Source organism: Zalophus californianus, chromosome 7 (assembly GCF_009762305.2).
Source record: "Zalophus californianus isolate mZalCal1 chromosome 7, mZalCal1.pri.v2, whole genome shotgun sequence".
Taxonomy (NCBI): Eukaryota; Metazoa; Chordata; class Mammalia; order Carnivora; family Otariidae; genus Zalophus; species Zalophus californianus.
In genome coordinates, this window is record NC_045601.1 from 143,887,115 (window position 1) to 143,907,425 (window position 20,311).

The following is a 20,311-nucleotide window of genomic DNA, read 5'->3' on the forward strand; positions in this document are numbered from 1 at the left end:
ACCAGAACTGGCTCTTCTCGTGCTTAGTAGGGAACAGAATTCTGAGATTCCTGGTTAAGTGTATCAGTACTGACCATGACGATAGTCCTAATAAGAGTAACCATAAATGTATTAAGCAGTGTGTATTGAAAGGGTTAGTGACTTCGCGATGCGTGGAAGATCAACCCAGCACCTTGACTGTAACACACACTCCTCAAACAAAGCCCCCAAAGGACGTTGCACTGAAGTGCGGGTTTATCCAAGTCCGACAGAAGAGGCCCTTGAGATGCAGAACATTAACTAATTGATTTTAAAACACCCGATTGCTAACTGGTAACTTTAAAGAGTTTTAGATAAAGAATTGACTATAAAGGTTATGTTTTTAACCTTTGAAGTGCCCAGGCGTAGTCGAATTGTTGAAGGATAACGGTGTAATACACAGATTGGCTTTGGCCTCAACCCTTTCCTGCCCCAAGGAATTTACGCCGCAGGATGCTGTTTGCGCGACTGGACACTAGATGGCGCTCCAGATTAAAACGGCCCGCAGCTGCCTGGCACCGTCATCAATCATTAACCTTGGGTTGACATTGTACTACCCAGATTTCAAACCTCATTCATACAGTCTGTTGTGACAGTATTGAGAATCAGTGAGGCTGGAGTCAGGGCCCAGAACAGTCGAGCCGGGAGGCCAGCTGAGGACTTTTGGGGTCAGTACTCCTGATAAAGAGGTACATTGTCTTGGACAAGAAACCCGCGAGGCTTGATCCACTCACTCCCCCAGTTACTAAGGAGGAGAAATACGGATGAGTATGCTCGCACTGCCTGCAGTTTAGAATAAAGAAGAAAACACATGGGAAGAGAATGGACAGGAGCGCAGAGCCGACGCCCAGGGAGGAACGGGTCTGGAAACAATCTCGGAGAAGCCACTGTGTGGGTTAAATGTGGGTAATCAACGGAGAAGTCACCTGTGTCTTAAATGTGAGCAGCAAGTTAAGCATAAGAACCCCAGAGACCTGGAGAGACTGCATATGCTTTATCTTTCTAAAATTATTATTATTTTAATAGTGAGAAAACCACAGTATAGGCAATCGGTAGGAGGGTACTGACCTGTAGAAAGTGACATCCTCAGGTCAGCAATGTCATTGACAATATTATTGTTATCATGTAGTATTATATAATAATATTATTTTTAGAATATATAATAATATATAGTATTTATTATATAATAATATTATATCAGAATATATAATAGTATATTATATAATATATATTTTAGAATATATCAGCAGCAGCAGCAGCATGGCTTAACCTTGATTATATACCAGACACTGTACTGAGGGTTTCATTTATCAATTTTTTCTTTTTTAAAATTTAATTCTAAATATCATTTTATGAAATAGCTGTTGTTATCACCTCTTTACAAATGAGAAAATTGAGACCTAGAGACTTTAAGTGGCTTTGCAATATAACTTTGCCTTGCAGATTGATTATATTTCACGTGTCTTTAAAGCACACTCACATGCCCATCAGAAATGATACATGATAGGGAAGCTTACAAAAACTCTGGTTGTACCAAAGTGAACAAGTGTAGGTTCTATTGCTTTTCTCATCAGTCATGCAAAAAATATATGGACAGTTTCCGTTGGAAGATATTAGATATCAAGGACATTTCCTCCCTGAAAGTTTCTAGGGCTGCCAAAGGAGCCGAAAGATAACAATTAACAGGACTAGTCACTGCGTTGACCTCCAACTCTTCCCAGCTGAACTAGACCTTTACACCGCGGTCTGTTGTTAGTTCTGATGGCACTCTAAACCAAAATGTATTTCATTGCAGTTCATTCCTAATCTGCTGGGTAATTATTACCTTCTACTGGTGTCTATATCTATTAATAGCTGTAAGAGGTCATTCACGTAAAGAATCGATTGGTGATCAGAAATGATTACCCACATTTAACAGATGAGCAGATTAAGGTTCAGAGGGTCTGGAGTAAAGCCATACAGTAGTACAATAAAAATAGCAGTAAACAGTACATTAAGAGGTCAGAAGTAAGCAACCAGGTCTTTGGACTCAGAGTTAGATAATGTTTGCACAAAGAAATGGAATTGTCACTCCAGTTGTGGACCTTTACACCTTCACCTATTTCTCCTACTGGTTATAGATCCAACAGAACTCCAGGCCACTGCTATTTGACTAGTTAATGTAATAGGGCATATCTTTGCAATCTGACCATAAACTTGATAGAGGACAAGATATTTTTGAAAATGAAATGAGATCATATATCCAGAAAGTTCATACATGGTTCTTAGCAAATAGAGTTCATCTTACCACTATTACATTGCATTATTTTTTTTTTAAGATTTTATTTATTTATCTGCGAGAGAGAGAGAGCACAAGCGGGGCGGGGTTGGGGGGAGAGCAGAAGGAGAGGGAGACGCAGACTCCCCGCAGAGCAGGGAGCCTGATGTGGGGCTCGATCCCAGGACCCGGGGATCATGACCTGAGCCCAAGGCAGACGCTTAACCAACTGAGCCACCCAGGCGCCCCAACATTGCATTATTTTTATTTAAAGGAACCAACTTGCAGTTAACCACACTGCTGGACACATGTCAGTCTCTGGTCCTTCTCCAAACTCCACCCTTTTATGGTAAAGGATTTTACAAAGAAAGCATAAACCCTCAAAGATGAAGAGAATGGGAGAGGAGACAACCCATGAAAGAGGTCAACAGAATTTTGGAAGCTGGAGAGCACATGGATGAACGCCTTGCCAGACCAGAGAAAGCTGTGTTCAACCCCAGCCAGGGGACAAAACCAGTAAGAAACAAACAAATTCCCCACCACAGAAGCCTAGAAAGATGTAAGTCTTTGAGACACCAGGTATCTCTGAGGTCAGGGTTGTGAGCAGGACTAGAAATAGGTAGGTTGGTTAGAAACCCGTGGAAGAGGCACTTTGATGTGCAGTTACGCCCCCGCACTAACAGCCAGACCACTACTGGAGCCCCAGGCGGCAGGAGACTGAGGGTTTTCCTTGGGTGACATTCAATCAGAGGGACTCTGGACTCAGACGCCTTAGGCATAGCTGACTGCAAAGGTGCAGCACCAAACTGAAAATAGGGTTTGGAAAGAGAATCTGCATACTCAAACTGTCCCAGCTCCTTCCCGTTGTTTCCTAGAACACTAATACCCAGGCTTGTCTCTCCTACGATCTCTTATTTCAACCGATTTTTTTTATCGAGTGTCTACTGTAAAGCACTGAGCCAGGTACTCTAAATGTTTTAGCTTATATTAGTTTGTTGCTATCACAAAGTACCACAGACTGAGGGGCTCAGCCAACAGAAGCGTATTGTCCCACATTCTGAAGGCTGGATATCTAGAACCAAGGTGTTGAGAGGGTTGGTTCTTTCCGAGGGCTGAGAAAGAGAATCTGCCATGGTCTCTCTTCTGGCAGCCTCCGGCACTCCTAGACTTGTAGATGACTGTCTTCTTCCCTCTATGCACGGATGTCTCAGTCCAAGTTTCCCCTGTTTTATAAGGACACCAGTCATATTGGTTTAGGGCCCACCCTAATGACCTCATTTTAACCTGATGAACTCCATGAAGACCCTATTTCCAAATAAGGTTGCATTCAGAGGTGCTAGGAATTAGGACCCAAACAACATAGCTTTTTTTTTTTTAGACTGGGCACGATTCAACCCATAATAATAACTGTACCTATGAATCAAACAAAAGCTTGCACGGTGCTTACATTCCAGTGGACGAGCCCCTGAGAATAACCTTGGCTATTTTCGCCTTAGCTGTAGAGTGAATGGCAGAGACATTTCCTGAGATGGGAAATGCAGATTTGAATGGAGGATAGAGAAGAAATTAAGATTCTAGGGTTGTTTTTTTTTTTTTTTTTTAGCCATTCTGCCAATTTCTGTTTTTGATTTAGTTATTTAGACCATTTACATTTAAGATGATTTTTGACGTGTGAGGGTCTAGGTCTGCCATGTTATTACTTGTTTTCTGTGTTTTTCCTGTTTTTCTTTTCCCGTCTTTCTGTAGGTTATTTGAACAGATTTTTTTAAATAATTCCATCTTGATTTATTTATAATATTTTTGAGTGTATTACTTTGTACAGTTTTGTCAGTGGTGACTCTTAGGTCTTACAATGTATATGACTTTTCATAGTCTACTCGGATCAGGTTTTATCACCTCAAGTTAGTCATGGATGCTTCATTTTTCTCCTCTCTATTTAAAAGTATTGTTTTGAGTATCAAACTGTGTTACAATTTTTGTATCAATCACCAAATACGATTTAGAAGACTCACGAGAAAGGCAATCTAATGTTTGCCTATGTGTTTACCCATATTTCTGGTCTTGCCATTGTAAGTTCTTCCTTCCTGGTACGCTAAGATGCCTTCTTTTATCATTTCTTTTCTGTTTCAAGAAATTTCTCTAGTCATTCTTTAAAGATAGATGTGTTAGCAAAAAATTCTTTCAGGTTTCCTGCATCTGAGAATGTCTTTATCTCCCCTTCATTCCTGAAGGTAGTTTTACCTAAAGGATATAGAACTAGCAGTTAACAGTTCTTTTCTTTCACTGCCCCAAAAGCGTGCGCCCTTTCCTTCTGGCCCCCGTTCCTTCAGAGGAACAACCCACTCTCCTCTGAGTTGTCCCTACATCGCTTGTTTCTTTCTGAATGTTTTTAAGACTTTTCAATCTGTCTTTAGTTTCTAGAATTTTTATTACAAAGTGATTGGCATGAGTTTCTTTGGTTATATTTTACTTGGGGTTTACGCAGTTTATGTCTTTTCACTGAAGTTTGAGATTTTCAGACATTATTTCTTCAAATACTGACAAATCAGGGTTGTCAGCCCTGCATTCTTTCTCTTGTCCTGGGAGCTGATGATATGAATGTTAGGTCATGTGTGTAGAGCTACTCAAAGTGACAAAAGTAAACATGTTCATTAACAGACCCAAAGATACAGTCTCTCTAGGGCATATAAAAATAAAAAGCAAAAGCATATGAACTTAAAGTGCTTAAGAGGTGTCTCAGTGTTCTATCTTGAAATGTATTTAAGTGGGAGTGCCTGGGTGGCTCAGTTGGTTAAGCCTCTGCCTTTGGCTCAGGTCATGATCCCAGAGGGTCCTGGGATTGAACCCCCACATCAGGCTCCTTGATCATCAGAGAGCCTGCCTTTCTCTCTGGTCCCCCTGCTCCTGCTCTCTTTCTTTCCTTTTTATTTTTAGTTTTTTTTTTAATTAATTATTTGAGAGAGAGAGAGCATGAGCGGGAGATGGGGTGGGTAGAGGGACAGAGGGGGAGGGAGAAGCAGACTCCCTGCTGAGCAAGGAGCCGGAGGTGGGGGGAGGGGCTTTATCCCAGGACCCTGAGATCATGACCTGAGCCAAAGGCAGATGCTCAACCCACTGAGTCACCCAGGCGCCCCCCTCTTTCTTTTTCTCTCACAGGCTCATGCGCGCGCGCTCTCTCTCAAATAAATAAAGTCTTTTAAAAAAAGAAATGTATCGAAGTGTCTATCTAATGATTATCCATCAATTAACAGAACATCAGAGCAAGGTTCTCAGTTAATGAAAGATCCACTCTGAGCATATGGGGGGAAAACAGGTACTCCTTCCCTTTGTACACCTGTTAAAGAGTTTTGAGTTTCCTGCCCCATCCCAGTTTTCCATGACCCCTGTTAATGTGGGTGTATTTTTTTTAAGACTGTAAGGTTTTTCAGGAATATATATACTGGGTTATGGCAGAAGCAACTGTGTAGCTCTGTGAGGTTACTCCGCAAAGCATCAGGATTATCAAGAAGAAAAGAGAAGGTCTCAAGCAGTGACGAATCTAGTAGACAGGCAATATACTAATATATATGTGTAAGTTCATGCAATGTATTCCCTAGTGTTCATGAGTACCAGGGGCCCCAGGAATATAGAGAGCCAGGAAGTCTTCCCGTTGGGTTTCCGTTGGCTTCATGGTCTGATGTTGGACATTCATTCATTTGCTCATTTATTTACTCAATTCACTCAAATTTATTGAGTACTTATATGAGGGCAACAGTGCTGAACGGTATAGAGCAAGGTCACTGGGCTCACTGTGAAGCAGGAGTTCAAGGGAAAGAGAAGAGACAGAGAGGTACAAACATTCTTGGCCTAGAAAGTTACTGTTCCTGTGGACAGAGCTTGAAGGGGTTTTGGGGGGGAGGGAGAGAAGTCAGGGGACCAACCAGGCGGAAGGGCGCCTAAACGGGCACAAGACATGTTTCTTTGTGTGAATGTATAGATGAAGACAGGAAAATAAGCTTTCCTGACAAGTTCTGGCATTCCTAGGAATTCATCGTGGATTTAGACCACCCACTTCAGAGGAAGACAGAGAAACAATCAAGAACCAGGTAGAATGAAACACAGCTTCTGTTGAACCTGGCCTAGTTCCTCTCTGATTCTATTGAAGTCATTAAGGCAAAAACTTATTCATTTCTGTCAGTTCACAGAGTTATTTGCCTCTGTGAACTTGGGCAAGACCCTCAACTCCCAATCTCCAAACAGGGATAATATATCTATTAAGGATTTTATTTATTTATTTATTTATTTGAGAGAGTGGGGGAAGGAGCAGAGAGAGAGGGGGACAAACAGCATGGAGCTGGATGTGGGACTTGACCTCACAACCCTGAGATCATGACCTGAGCTGAAATCAAGAGTCAGGAGCTTAACCGACTGAGCCACCCAGGCGTCCCAGGATAATATATTTTTAAGGAGATATTGAGAGTAAGTTCATCCTATATATAAACAGCCTAGCATGATCCTTAGTACAGGGATAGCATTCTGCAAATTGCATTTCCCTTGCCTTGCCTTTCCTCTCCTCGGGTAATAAGTAGGACTTGGGCAATTTGAAGTTACTGTTCGGGGTTAATTCTGAAATGAAAGTGTCGACAGGGTTGGTTCCTTCTGAGCAGGGCAAGAGAAAATCTGTTCCAGGTCCCTCTCCTGGCATCTAGCCTGCAGTCGGGTACCCCCTGTGTCTTCACATCTTCCCTCTGTGAACTTCTCTGGGTCAAAATCAGTCCTGTTGGATTAGGTCCCATCCTAATGGCCTTACCTTAGTTTGGTCATTTGGAAAAAAACTTTGTTTTCAAATAAGGTCACATTTACAGGTGCTGGGAGTTAGGACTGCAGCAACCATTTTAGTGGGGGACACATTTCAACCCATAACACCGGCCCATCCACAAGGGTTTCCAGAGACGTGAGGGGCTGAGGCTGAAGCACCAGCTGAGGGGCTGAGGCCAGCCTTCAAGTGGTTGTTGGTCTCGCGGAGTAAGCTAGTATCTCAGAAGCGAGGGCCCAGAGCCCATTCTTCCTCCCGCCCCTGCCCCTCAGAACCGCCTTCAGTATATGTGACCAGCCGCGGGACCTCTTGGCAGGAAGCAGTGGTGCGGTGCCCAGCCCTGCGTTTCTTCCTCTGTGCTACCACACCGGTACCAGTTCTCGCTAAGGGGTCAGGGCGGCCTGCGCTCAGACCACGGAGGGGGCCAGCCCAGCAAGGATGGAACCACCAGTAACACGTGGAGTAAGGAGTGAGCCTGTCAGGGTTGGTAGCCCTGGGTGGGTCTGGCCTATTTGCCGAAGCAGATGGCTGGGACAGAGGACCCAGACTCTCACACCCCGGGGAGGGGCGAAAAGAAGGGAGCAGTTAAGTACGTGGAACCTCAAACAGAGCCTTCGCCGTTCTCCAGGAACACCACTGCTTAGATGCCCACGTTAGCAAGCATTTTGGCCATGGCTGCCACTGGAGTTCTTTGGAAAAAGCTATTCTAATCGGGTAGGAAAGCTAAGAAGCAGCACACTGGGGCTTGCTGTCAGTGTCTTCTGCATGGCCGGCGTCTGGAGCCGCAGATCAGACAGCATCTACTGTCACCATATCACTTCGTGGAGAGTGAGAGCTCATCGCTGGCCGCTCGCTGTCCACCAAGTGGGGTGGAGAAGGCCCTCAGTCCTCCAGGCCCCCCCGTTTCTGCCAGAGAACGCATGCACAGAGGAGTGTGTGCGTGTGTGTGCCTACCCTCCGTATCCCTCGCCGCCACCGGAGCCCACTCCTATTCCACCTTTGCAGACTGCCTTTCTAATTAGTTACATGGGTATTTTTGGTTGAAAATGTCCTTCAGAGGGAGAATGTCCTTGTTTTGCATTGCATGTATTTTTAATTTACTAAACTAATGTCTTTGGTTTCTTACGGTACCCTATGGTGCAGTTTCCCCTTTTACTCATTTTACTCTCTCAGTGAAGGGTATACCCTATGTGCCTGCTCCTTCTGGTCACACACAGACATGTACCTTGAAGGATATATTTGAGAAAATCTTTACCAAGGGTGCCCGGGAACGGAATTGAAGCCCCAGTCTGCACTCCCATATCCACACAAACACTGGGCAGTATTCAACTTTGTAATTTCTTAATGCCCTAAGAGACAAAATTATATATCCCTTTTCGTTACCTTTTTTACCAAGTGCTTTGGATTTTTCTTATGTAAGTTTCTTGTTCATTTTTTTTTTTCACTCATTTCTGATTTGGGGTTTCTGTCTTGGTCTTCTTGATTTAGAGGAGTTTCTTTTCTGTTCTAATTACTAACCCTTCTGTCTGTTTCCAACATCGTATAAAACTTCCTGCCATTCCATCAGCTATTTATTAACTTAATCCACTGTATCCTTCATTGAACAAGAATCTTTAATTTTGATATATGCACTTTCAGGAACTAGATCAATGAAATAGAACTGAGAGTCCAGAAATAAATCCTCACATACACAGTCAACTGATTTTTGACAAGGGTGCCAAAATAATTCAGTAAAGAAAGAATAGTCTGTTCACACATGGTGCTGGGACAGCTGAATGTCTGTGAGATGATAGGAAATATATGTTGGACTCCCCCTCAGTTCCTAACACAGGGCTCCTAAAATCCTTATAATTTCCTGGTTAATAGGAAATTGTTCTTTTGTTCTAATGAGGTGACTCTGGTGGGTTCCTGGTGGCTCCTGGATGAGGGTCACCAGAAAGACCAAGCCATGAATAGAAGCTTCGAATACTCAACCTCCCCCCGCCCCGCCACCATCCTCCAGAGAGGGGAGGGGGGCTGGAAATGGAGTTGATAATTGATCATGCCTGTGTGAGAAGCCTCTATAAAATCCCAATAGAATGGGTTTTGGGGAGTTTCCAGGCTGGGGAAAGGCATCCACCCCAGGAGGGTGACGCACCCCGGCTCCACAGGGACAGACGCCCCTGTGCTTGGGACCCTCCCACATCTCTCTTTATGTATCTCTTCACCTGGCTGTTCGTCTGTGTCCTTTATCATATCCTTTAATAAACAGGTAAACCTACATGTTTCCCTGAGTTCTGTAAGCCATCCGTTCTAGCCAACTAACTGAACTTGAGAAGGGGGTCACCGGAACTTCTGACCAATAACCCATTGGTCAGAAGCACAGGTAACAATGTGGTCTTGAGATTGGCATGTGAAGAGAGGGCAGTTTCATGGGGCTGGGCCCCTACCTGTGGGATCCGGCACCACCTCCAAGCAGAGAGTATCAGGATTGAGTCAAATTGTAGGACACCCAGCTGATGTTGTAGAGAATTGCTTATTGTTATGGGGAACTCCAACCATTTGCTGACCAGAAGAGTGAGAAGTCAAGTATTTTGTGTGAGTAGTAAAGGAGACACACAGGATAGAAAACACAATGCAGAAGAACTGGTTTTTCCCCCCCCCCATACACGAAGGAAAAGCTGAGAGTCTTCCTTTACACACATGAAAAAGAATGAAGTTGGACCCCAACCTCATACCATATCCAAAAATTAACTCAAAATGGATCAAAGACATAAATATAAGAACTAAAACTACAAATACTTAGAAGAAACCATAGGTATAAATCTTCATGACCTTGGATTTGGCTATGATCTCTTAGTTATGACACCCAAAGTACAAATAACTAAAGAAAAAATAATAGATAAATTGCACTTCACCAACGTTAGCAGGTATCTTGCCTCGAGGCATACCATCAAGCAAGGAAAAAGACAACACACTGAATTGGAAATTCCAAATCATACATCTGGTACAGGACTTTATCTAGAATACATAAAGGACATTTACAACTCAATGAGAAAAAGCAAATAACCCAGATTTTAAAATGGCAAAGGATCTGAATAGACATTTCTCCAAAGAAGTTTTGCAGATGGCCACTAATCTGGTAAAAAAAAAAAAAAAAAAAAAAAAAAGTTCAATATCACTAGTCATAGGGAAATGCAAATCCAAAGTGCAATGAGGCACTACTTCTCACTGACTAGGATGGCTAGCATTATAAAGATGAACCATAAGAAGCGTTGGCAAAGGTGGAGAGAAATCGGAACTGTCATTCACTGCTGATGAGAGCGCGAAATGGTGTAGCCACTTTGGAAGACAGTCTGGTGCTTCCTCAAAAGGTTAATTAAACATAGAGTCATCAAATGACGCAGCAATTCCACCCCTAGGTGTACACCCAAAAGAAAATAAAATATAAGTCCACACAAAAATGGGTACACAAGTGTTCAGAGCAGCATTATTCCTAGTAGGCACAAAGTTGAAATCATCTAGTTTTCATCAATTGACAAATGGATATGGGGTCTAATGGAATACTGTTCGTCCACGAAAGAGAAACGTGAAAACATTATGCTAAATAAAAGAAACCAGTCGTGAGGAACCACATATTCTAGGATTCCATGTGTATAAAATGTTCAGAAGAGGTAAGTCTATTGAGACAGAAGGCAGATTAGTGACTGCCTTGGGTGGGGTGGGAGGCATGGAGGGATTTGGAGGTGCTGTCTAAAAGGTACAAGGTTTCTTCGTGGAGAGGATGAAAAATGTTCTAAAACCGAGGTAATAGTTAGTTACATGCCTTTGTGAAAATACAAAAACTCACTGAATTTTACACCTTAAGTGGATGAATCGTATGGCACGTGAATTAAATCTCGATAATCAAGCTATTACCAAGAAAAAGAATATTACAGTCAACCCCAATGTTCTCATCAACTGTATTCAACATTTCAAATCCCCCTACAGTTAGGCCCCAATTTCCAAGTCTGATTTTTTTTTTCTTAGATGGCCAAAATTGGCATACATGCTTAAAAAGGTATTGCTCATTGGATTTATTAGCGGTTTAAAGGTTTTTAGGAAAATCAGATGTATGAAATTCGTTAATATGTTTTGAAATATCTAAAGCAGTAGTTCCCAAACTTTGGGTGTGTGTGTGGTGGGTTGTGGGGGGTGGGGGTTAAAATTCCAATCCCCAGGTAGCACAGCACACCAGTTAAATCAGTAGCTGACGGTAAAAGCAGGGCATCAATGGGTTTAATGATTTTCTAGGTGATTCCACTGTTTTGTAAAGTTCGTGAAATTTAATTTAACTATGAAAATGTGAAAGATGTTTCAGTAGGTTCTAATTTATTAAACTTAGGATTTAATTATTTCTAATGTGGGAATAAAATGGAAGTTTTACACAAAAACCGTATTTTTACGTTCAATAACAAGATCGGCCAGCTGAACTTAAGATAAACACTTTGAAAATGTATCGCTAATTTTTAAATTACTATTTAAATATCGAATATCAGAAATTAAGCTATTCAGGTCGGACCATTGTTAAGCATATTTCCTCCCACCCACCCCCCCCCCCCCCATCAGCCACGTCCCCTTAGGCCTGGAAACCCGCAGGGACGGCTGGGTCACTGAGTGTTTCACAAGCCAGGGCTCAGGCTGCAGGAGAGAGTTCAAGTTCAGCAGGCGCGTTTCTTTTCAGCCACAGCCCGGAAAAGGATCGCACTGGCCAGGAAGTTTTGTCTGGAATCCCCGCAGCCCGGGCAGCGACTCCAGGGTGACTTGCTGGCCATGCCCGCGTCGCCGCCGCTCGGAGGCGGGTGAAGCTCCTGGACGCGCGGCCGCAGCGCCGACATGGGCCCGGGAGCGCGGCGCGCGCTGCTCGCGCTGCTCCTGCTGCGGACCGTGGCCGCGCTCCGGCGGCCGCCGCGTGAGTCCGGGTCGCCCGCGGACGAGACCGAAACCAGCTTTGCTGAGCCCCTGGGGTGGCCAAGTGCGGGGGGGACGCCTCGGCCCCGAGCGCAGCCTGTCCCCGACTCTCCCGGGAGGGGCTCCGCCGCCGGGTGCGGGCGGGTTTGCGGGTCCCCTCGCCCGGGACCTGTGCGTCCCCCACCCCGGCTGCGGCTCCCCAGGGTGGCGCTCGGAGCCACCCGCGCCCTCCGCCGACTGTGACGCTTTAACTACTTTTAACTCCATATCTGTGCGTTTCTCATCCAGGCTGAGCTAGGATCCCCGGGCCCTCGGACTCCGAGCTGGGTGCCCTCGTTCTGCTTTGGGCCACGTCGTGTTTTCTCCTGTCGTCCCCAAACAGGAAGTTCTTCTCCCCAAAGACGACGTGGGCCCGGCCGGGGTGTTGACGCTCAGGGCTGGCGGAGGGCAGCAGGCCCCGGCTGAGCGGGGTCCCTCTCCGCGCCCCCCCCCCGCCCCGCACCCAGTAGGGGGCACTGGAGCGAGCGGGGGGCTGGGCTTCCCGCGCCCCTCCTCCACCTCTTTCCAACTCGGGGTCGGGGGAGGCTCCCGAGACAGATCTGACCCCGGCCTTACTGACTCTTGGCGGTCGGTTATTCTTTTGCCTGGAAAAACTGTAGTTTTTCATCATAACTGTGATTTCTGGACTTTTGAACTGAACGGAAGAGTTCTCATTTTCAGCCGGGGGTGGGGTGTTGATTTGCAACGTTAATCGTACTATACATAACTAACTGGTTTTTACTAAAGGATGCCAACGTGATAACTAACATTTAACTCAGTTTTAAATCACCTTCGTCTCTGTGATCTGGTTTGACTCCACTAAGCATTGGGAGGTAGGAACCAGTCATAGGGCGATTTTACTAGTGTTAACTGGCCCTCAGGTTAAATTGCTTCCCCAGGTTAGAAAGAACGTGGGATCTGGTTCTCTGATGAAAAATGAAATACCGCCACTGTTCCTAATCTCAGGTGACCGTGAGTCTTTGCACACCTTCTACACGGTCTGAGAACAACGCTTGGAGGGTAGGTCGTATGTGTATCCACACTATAAAGATGACAAAAATGAGGCATGACCTGCTCATGGGTAATTTTGTTCCACGTTACCCTGGGCTTTTGAGGCAGAACCAGCGCCTCCATGGCTGTGATTCTTAAATGTCACACCACAGTAGAGGTTGAATCCTCAATTTGATGTGGAACAGAGGTATTTGTTGTTCACCCGTAGAAAGGGAGTAACAGAGCGTGAGTTGCACTGTTCTGGACCCCGGGGAGGTAGCAGGGAGCCAAGTCCTTGCCCTCTGGTATTTTGCGTTCTCTTGGGGAGATGACAGTAAACTAACAAGAGGACCCAGAGCCCCGGGTAGCGGCAGGAGCTGTGGAGACAGGTGAGGTGGGGAGGCTAGGGCAGTCTCCTCTCAGGCTGGCCGTGGAGCCGAGAGCTGAAGGAAACAGGGCTGGTGCCAGCGGGAAGCTTCCCAGACGAGCTGAGTGGACCCCACAAGTTGAGTGGAAGCAGGGACTGCAACCTCGGGGAAACTGACCCCTGTCTGTGGTGGGGACTGTTGTGTGCATCATAGGATGTGCTTTACTCACGGGATGTTAGTAGAAATCCCCCGGTCACAGGTGTCTCCAGACGTTGCCAAGTGTCTGCTGGGAGACACAGCTCCCCAGTTAGGAGCGGCTGGGGTGCAGCACGAGCGTAAGGACCAGAGGCCCGGACTCGTCAGGGGCTCAGCCACAGGCCACAAGCCAGGCCTCCTAGGACCTCGCGGGCTGCCGTGTGGGTTCCAGCTGAGGACGGACATGTTCTGGCACAGCTTTGGGAAGGATGGCTCTCGCAGGTCTGTAGGAGGCAGGGGTGAAGGAAGTCGCAGTCAGAGCCGGGGAGCAGCCAGGAGACCGTTGCCGGGTGCGGGCCGGACGCGGGGGGCCGGGCCTGGGGGCGAGCAGAGGAGGAGGAGAGCAGCATCCTGGATGTATTCAGGAGGAAGTTGCCGAAGGATCCCGGCGCCGTGTGAGAGAAAGAGAAAAGTCAAAGGCGACTCTGTTCTTTAAAAATTATTTTATTATTTTAAACGTTTTATTGGCCCGAGCAATGGGGTGATAGGTGATGCCATTTCTGAGATGGGGAAACAGAAGAAAGAGCAGCTTGGGGGAAATCAAGAGTTAAACTTAAGTTTGATTTTTCCAATTCCTCATCCAACCGGTGGTGTCCTGTCGGCAGTTGGGCGTAAGAATCTGGAGTTCGGGGCCAGAGATAAAAACCAAGGAGCTGTCATCGATCCATCTAATAAGGATGTACTGAGCTCCTAGTACAATGCCAGGCGCTGTTCTAGGCCTTGGGCGTTCATCAGCGGAAGGAAAGGAAACTCTCACTTGCTCTTACTGGGGCTTCTTCCGTGTTTGCTCTGAAAGTGTCTTAGTTATGGATCAGCAGATCTGCCAGCATTTCACGGCAAACATTTATGCAGGAAAGGGTTTAGAGACGGGCGTCGTGGAAAAAACCCAACAGTGAATTCCTCTGCACTTGGATCTAATTCGCCCTGAGCATCAACTCCTGAGCTCGGCTGCCCCAGCGAGAGACCCTTTGGGATCTCAGAGAGTTTGTGGGCTGCAGGGGAGATTGCCCTAAACGTGGGACGTGGGGCAGAGGCTGGGAGCTCCGAGGGGGGTGGTGGCAGCGCCCCGGGGGGTGAGAGCACCCAGGCCTGTGGCGGGGGGGGGGGGGGGGGGGGGGGGGGGCGGAGAGGCCCTGCAGCGCACGTGCGGTGGGGCGGGCCCAGACACAGCTGGTGCTGTGGGTTTGATCCAGCAGGGCTGTGGCCCCTCTGCCCCCCAACCCCGCTTGCAGCCCACAGAGCTGTCCTCTTGCCTTGCCCCCCAGGGTCCCATTCTCTGCGCTACCTCTTCATGTGTGCCTCGGTGCCGGACCTTGGGCTGCCCCTCTTTGAGGCCTTGGGCTACGTGGACGACCAGCTATTTGTGTCCTACAGTCACGAGAGTCGCCGTGCAGAGCCCCGCGCCCAGTGGGTCCGGGGTGGGGCCGCCAGCCAGCTGTGGCTGCAGCTGAGTCAGAGCCTGAAAGGGTGGGATCACATGTTCATCGTCGACTTCTGGACCATCATGGACAATCACAACCATAGCAAGGGTACGTGGAGAGGGCGCTTCTCCTTTCCGAGGTGGGCAGAGCACATTCCTGTAGCTCGAAGATGCCTCTGGGCGAGCAAGCAGGGAGTCTGAGGTCCTGGGGGAGGAGGGAAGGAGTCTGAGGTCCTGGGGTCCCTGGGGTTGGATGGTGAGACAGGGACTTACTCCTTTGGTTTCAGTAACGAAGCTCGGGGTGTTGTCAGAGTCCCACACCCTGCAAGTGATCCTGGGTTGTGAGGTGCAAGAGGACAACAGCACCAGGGGGTTCTGGAAGTATGGGTACGACGGGCAGAACCATCTGGAATTCTGCCCCGAGACGCTGGACTGGAGAGCAGCAGAGCCCAAGGCCCAGGCCACCAAGCTGGAGTGGGAAGTGAACAAGATTCGGGCCAAACAGAACAGGGCCTACCTCGAGAGGGACTGCCCCGAGCAGCTGCAGCGCTTGCTGGAGCTGGGGAGAGGGGCCCTGGACCGGCAAGGTATGGTGGGAGCGCCCGGTCTGCCTGCAGACTCTCCCGATGCAGCGGCGGCGGATGCGGGGCGAGGCCCGGGCTGCACTTTCCCAGGGGGCCAAGGTCACGCGACTCTCGGGAAAGGTGCTGAGGTCTGAGGTCTCCGCCTTATAACTGAGATGTAGGACCCAGCCAAGGGGCATGGTTTTAGGGTTGTTGTTTTTTTTTTTCCCCTACATGTGGCCCAAGAAGTATCTGTGATCTTTTGATTTAACCGAGAACCCTGTGTATATTTATACCTCTTAGGAATCTCAGAGATGTCAATTATCACATGAATGCCAAGCCAAGCGATTACCAAAGGAGGCAACCAGGCAGAGTAGCAGAATCCTTTGGAGGTTAAAGGTTACTTTTACAGAACAGAGAGAGAGTCCCTGAGGGCTTCTAATCTTCCAGGGCCCCTTCTTACAAGAATCCTTACTGGATTGAGCCAGGTAGAATGAACCAATAGGGCTTAGTCAATCAAATCCACAAACAGGGGAATTTCATCTGATTCCATTTACTGTATTGACAAAGGACAGAAGCTGTGAGGTGCAGGTATGCATATTTATATACGGGACAGGAGCGTGGGCTTGACTGTCTACCATGTAGCAGCCCATCATAGCGGACTCCTGCAACATGGTTTAGGACACAGTATGATGACTCACGCAGCTGCATCGGCATAGGGTTAGCTTCTTCCTCTAACCCATAGAGAAAGGGAAGTGAAAGTTCCAGTCTTCTTGTCAAGGGTAGAAAGCTCCCCTCTCCAGATCCTTCCTCCTTCCTGTCCAGTGCCTCCTTTGGTGAAGGTGACTCATCACGTGGCCTCGGCGGTGAGCACCCTACGGTGTCAGGCTCTGAACTTCTACCCCCAGAACATTACCATGAAGTGGCTGAAGGACAGGCAGCCGCTGGATGCCAAGGACGTTGAGCTGAAGGACGTTTTGCCCAACGGGGATGGGACCTACCAGGGCTGGGTGGCGTTGGCCGTGCCCCCTGGGGAAGAGCGGAGATACACCTGCCAGGTGGAGCACCCAGGCCTGGATCAGCCCCTCACTGCCACCTGGGGTACGGATGAGAGCAGGGGGGCGGGGGGGTGGAAGAAGTCCATTGTGGGTGGAACCAGAGGGGTCAGCATGGCAGTGAGGGGAGGGTCTGAGCTGGGCTGGGGCCACAGTCCCAGCTTTCACTTGCTTTTGCTGTTTCAGAAGCCCCGGTGCCTGGCACCCTGCTCACTGGAGTCATCAGTGGGATCGCTGTCTGCGTCATCCTCTTTTTTACTGGAATTCTGTTCAGAATCTTAAGGAAAAGGCAGGCTTCGAGTGAGTAGGAAGAAGGAGGAAGTCTCTCAGTTCCTCTGACCCCAGGACACACTACTGCATCAGGAATTGGGCTGAGGGAGGACGAAGGGGATTTGGTGTCCATCCGAAAGAAGCCTGTTCCTCTTTTTTCTCTTTGGGAACACGGGTTCCGCCCCGGGAGCAGGAATGAATTGTTTTCCTCAGAATGAAAGCTCCAAATTCAACAAACTTCTTTTGAGCACCTACTGTTTTGCGAGATACTACTTAAAGTAGTACACGGGCTTTGAAGTTGGGTTCATTGCTGTTGCTATTCTCAGAACCCACATCTAGAAGGGAATGAAATCTGTAGCACAAGTAAACACAGTTAAAGGAGAGCCCCTAAGGTCCTAAGACAGACCATTCTCGGGTGTCAAAGGAAGGAATGGCCATGACCTGCTGAGGATCCACCAAGGGTTCTGGGCCTTGAGGTAGATGGCTTTAGGAAAGGTTGCGGACAAGGCGGGGGGGTCTACCCAGATGGGGCAGCCATGCACATGGCAGAGCATGAGGCGTAGTGGGAGGTGAGAAATGATTGTGCCTCCACCTGTCCGTCACCAGGGTGCACGCCTGCCTCCTGAGCATCGGGGCGTGGGGGGGGGAGCAGATGGAAGGCAGCCAGGCGGAGCTCTGGGGGCCTTGAGGATGCTAGCCAGGGAGCCCTGGGAAGTCAGTGCAGGGACAGTATGGGGGACACGGTCTGGGCAGTTGGAGAATGAGTGTCAGGAGGTGAGATGAGAGGCAAGGAGCCAGCTAGAGAGCTGGTAAGCAACTCCAGGTGAGAGATGATGGTGCTCTGGGAAGGGGGTGGTCCCAGTTGAGGTGAATGGATGTGGGAGGCGAGGGCCAGGGTCTAGGCAGCAGGGTGCTCGGGTTTGCGATGCCCCTTTTCTGTCTCGTCTCCGCAGGAGGAGCCTTGGGGGACTACGTCTTGGCTGAATGTAAGTGACAGACAGCCTGCAGACCCCTTGTGGGGAGGAGACGTGGAGACTCAAAAGAGAGTGCGCCCCTGTGGCCTTCATCGTGTTCCAGGGCAGAATTGGACTGAACGGACATGGACTGCCCCAGGAACTCTCTGCTTGCGGCCTGCCATGTTCATTTTTGAGAAGTTTCTCCCATTTCGGTTTTTGAGTTCCCATGTGCCAATGAGCCACAGCGCCGGCCTCTGGGCAGAACCAGCTGCCTTGAATCTCAAGCTGCCTCTAGAGACTGCCTTCATTTCTGCATCACTTCCAACTCCGTATGCCCATGTCATCTCATCTCCTACCTCTGGAATAACGCTCCTGAAATTTGGGAGACTCACGGTTCCTTTCAACATCTGAGAAAAACAATGAGCTTTCTCCTCGGGACATAACACTCTCATGCCCTTACCAGAATTTTGCACACACATCCAGGCATTTCCTAGGCCCATCCAATTTCCTTTTGATCCTCTCTCTCTCTGTTACCCAGTGATTCACCTGTCACCAAGCCCTGTGGTCTCTTCCATCAGAGGGTGAAGTGGGTCATTGTACAGTGGTGAAGGCCGTGCACTGAACAACCCATGGAGGTACCCTCAGTAGAGCCATTGTGGATGCCTGTGTTTATTCATGATAGTTTTCCAGAAAGTGGGCCCGAAATGTCTTGAGGAGGGGTATGCTTTTCTAACTGGCAGCAAGGTGACACATAGGTTTCCCCAGAGTCACGATTTACACGAATGCATTCACAGTGCCTCTCTGGTGTGCCAGGCTTGAAGTAACGCAGTCATTTCCTACTTGGATTCTGCTAATGAAATGATAATGAAAGTGATCCTAAGGATGATGACGGTGATGATAAGGTGGCTGACACTTATAAAAAAAAAAGCACTTGCTGCCAGACTGAGTTCTGAGCACCTGCTTACATTATGATTCTTACCATAATTCTCTGATATAAGTACTATTATCCTCATGGGTTTTTTAGGTGAACAAAATGAAGTAGAGAGTATCTCACAGCCTTCCAGGGCTAGAGACAGGTTTCAGCTCAGTCAGTCTGACTCTGATCCATCTCACACACCGCGGCATTAGATGCTTTAGATGTGCCAGGAAATGGGGGGATGAGGGAGGTGGGCACGGCTCTTCTGTGGCCCCAGTGTCTTCATTCTCAGCGAGCTTGACCAAAATGAAGGGAAAACAGCAGAAAATAACCTCAGCCATTTCCTTTCGAAGTTTCTGTGGAAAGAAATCCAGCCTGTGGCCGGCTTACTCTGTTGCCACCCCCGGTCCGCTCTGTCTGGCGCATCTCTTGGGCCCCCAGGTCCGGACAGGGATCGGCGGTGTCCCTCAGTGGATGTGTTGGACCCCACGGTGTTTTCGCTCCGCCCGCACCTCCAGAGTCAGAACCCTGGTGGCATTTCCTTCCGGGAATGGGAGCGACCGTCTGTCCTATTAAAGACGGTAAAACGGATGCCACCGAGAGGCCTGGGGGTACCCTGGCGCATTCCCGGGGCTCCTGGGAGTCTGGTTCTCTTCCCCAACTGTGCACATTAAGAAAAGAAACTCATCTCACCAGACTGCTCAGGAATTACTGCATTCTGGGAAAGTAATTCATCTGACCACGTTCAAAAGAATACTAACACAGACACCCGGACGGCCGGTGTTTCCTTTTGTTGCTGTGTACATTTGGCTGCGTAACTGACAACAAGGCATTCCGTCTCCCAGGGCAGGTGCCTCAGAAGACCAAGTAAAGCTCAACGGTTTGTTTGGTAGTTATTGAATTTGGGCAAAGAGATCTCGACAATTTTTTTTAAACTTTTCTTTTTTTTTTTTTTCTGGTTACGAAAGTTAGGTGGATAAAAGTACATGTAATTTGTGCTTATTGTCAAAAAGTTGAAAATGAGTTAAATTGAAACTATCATTCCATTAGCTAGTGATAAACCCTATGAATGATCTGTGTATTTCCTCTCAGTATTGCTATATTAAAATATATAAAATCAACAAATAAACTTTAATAAGCATACAATTAATTGTGTTGTGTACTGTATGATTTTTTCTTTAGGGGGCGGAAGGGTAGAGGGAGAGAGACAGAGAGAGACTCTTAAGCAGGCTCCACGCCCAGTGCAGAGCCCAGCGCAGTCCTCAATCCCAGTCACAACTTCAGCCAAAATCCAGAGTCAGATGCTTAACTGACTGAGCCACCTAGCGCCACGGTATGATTTTCCTGAGGTACTTACCGATGTTATGGATTAATCAGCTTAATCATTGGGTCATTTGTGGGACATTGATATGCTTCCGATTTTTTTACATTTTGTTTTATGGAATATCTTCATTAAACTCTGGTAGCTGAATTAGTTGTT

At 47.6% G+C, this 20,311-nt stretch overlaps 1 protein-coding gene across 4 annotated transcripts; it reads left to right on the plus strand.

Annotated features, from left to right (window-relative positions):
* The first annotated feature begins 11,678 nt into the window (after positions 1-11,678).
* On the plus strand, positions 11,679-19,981 carry HFE (homeostatic iron regulator). Of its 4 annotated transcripts, none has more exons than XM_027602215.2 (6): positions 11,686-12,000; positions 14,917-15,180; positions 15,359-15,658; positions 16,460-16,692; positions 16,876-16,989; positions 17,913-19,981. In XM_027602215.2, the coding sequence occupies exons 1-5, from the start codon at positions 11,925-11,927 to the stop codon at positions 16,969-16,971; spliced, it is 969 nt and encodes a 322-aa protein (XP_027458016.2). In that variant the 5' UTR covers positions 11,686-11,924; the 3' UTR covers positions 16,972-16,989; positions 17,913-19,981. The 4 variants fall into 4 exon arrangements, with proteins under 4 accessions (XP_035584300.1, XP_027458016.2, XP_035584298.1 ...); XM_035728405.1 differs by having other exon boundaries at positions 11,688-12,000; positions 16,460-16,735; XM_035728406.1 differs by lacking the exon at positions 11,686-12,000 and adding an exon at positions 12,032-13,873 and having other exon boundaries at positions 16,460-16,735.
* Positions 19,982-20,311: the final 330 nt, after the last annotated feature.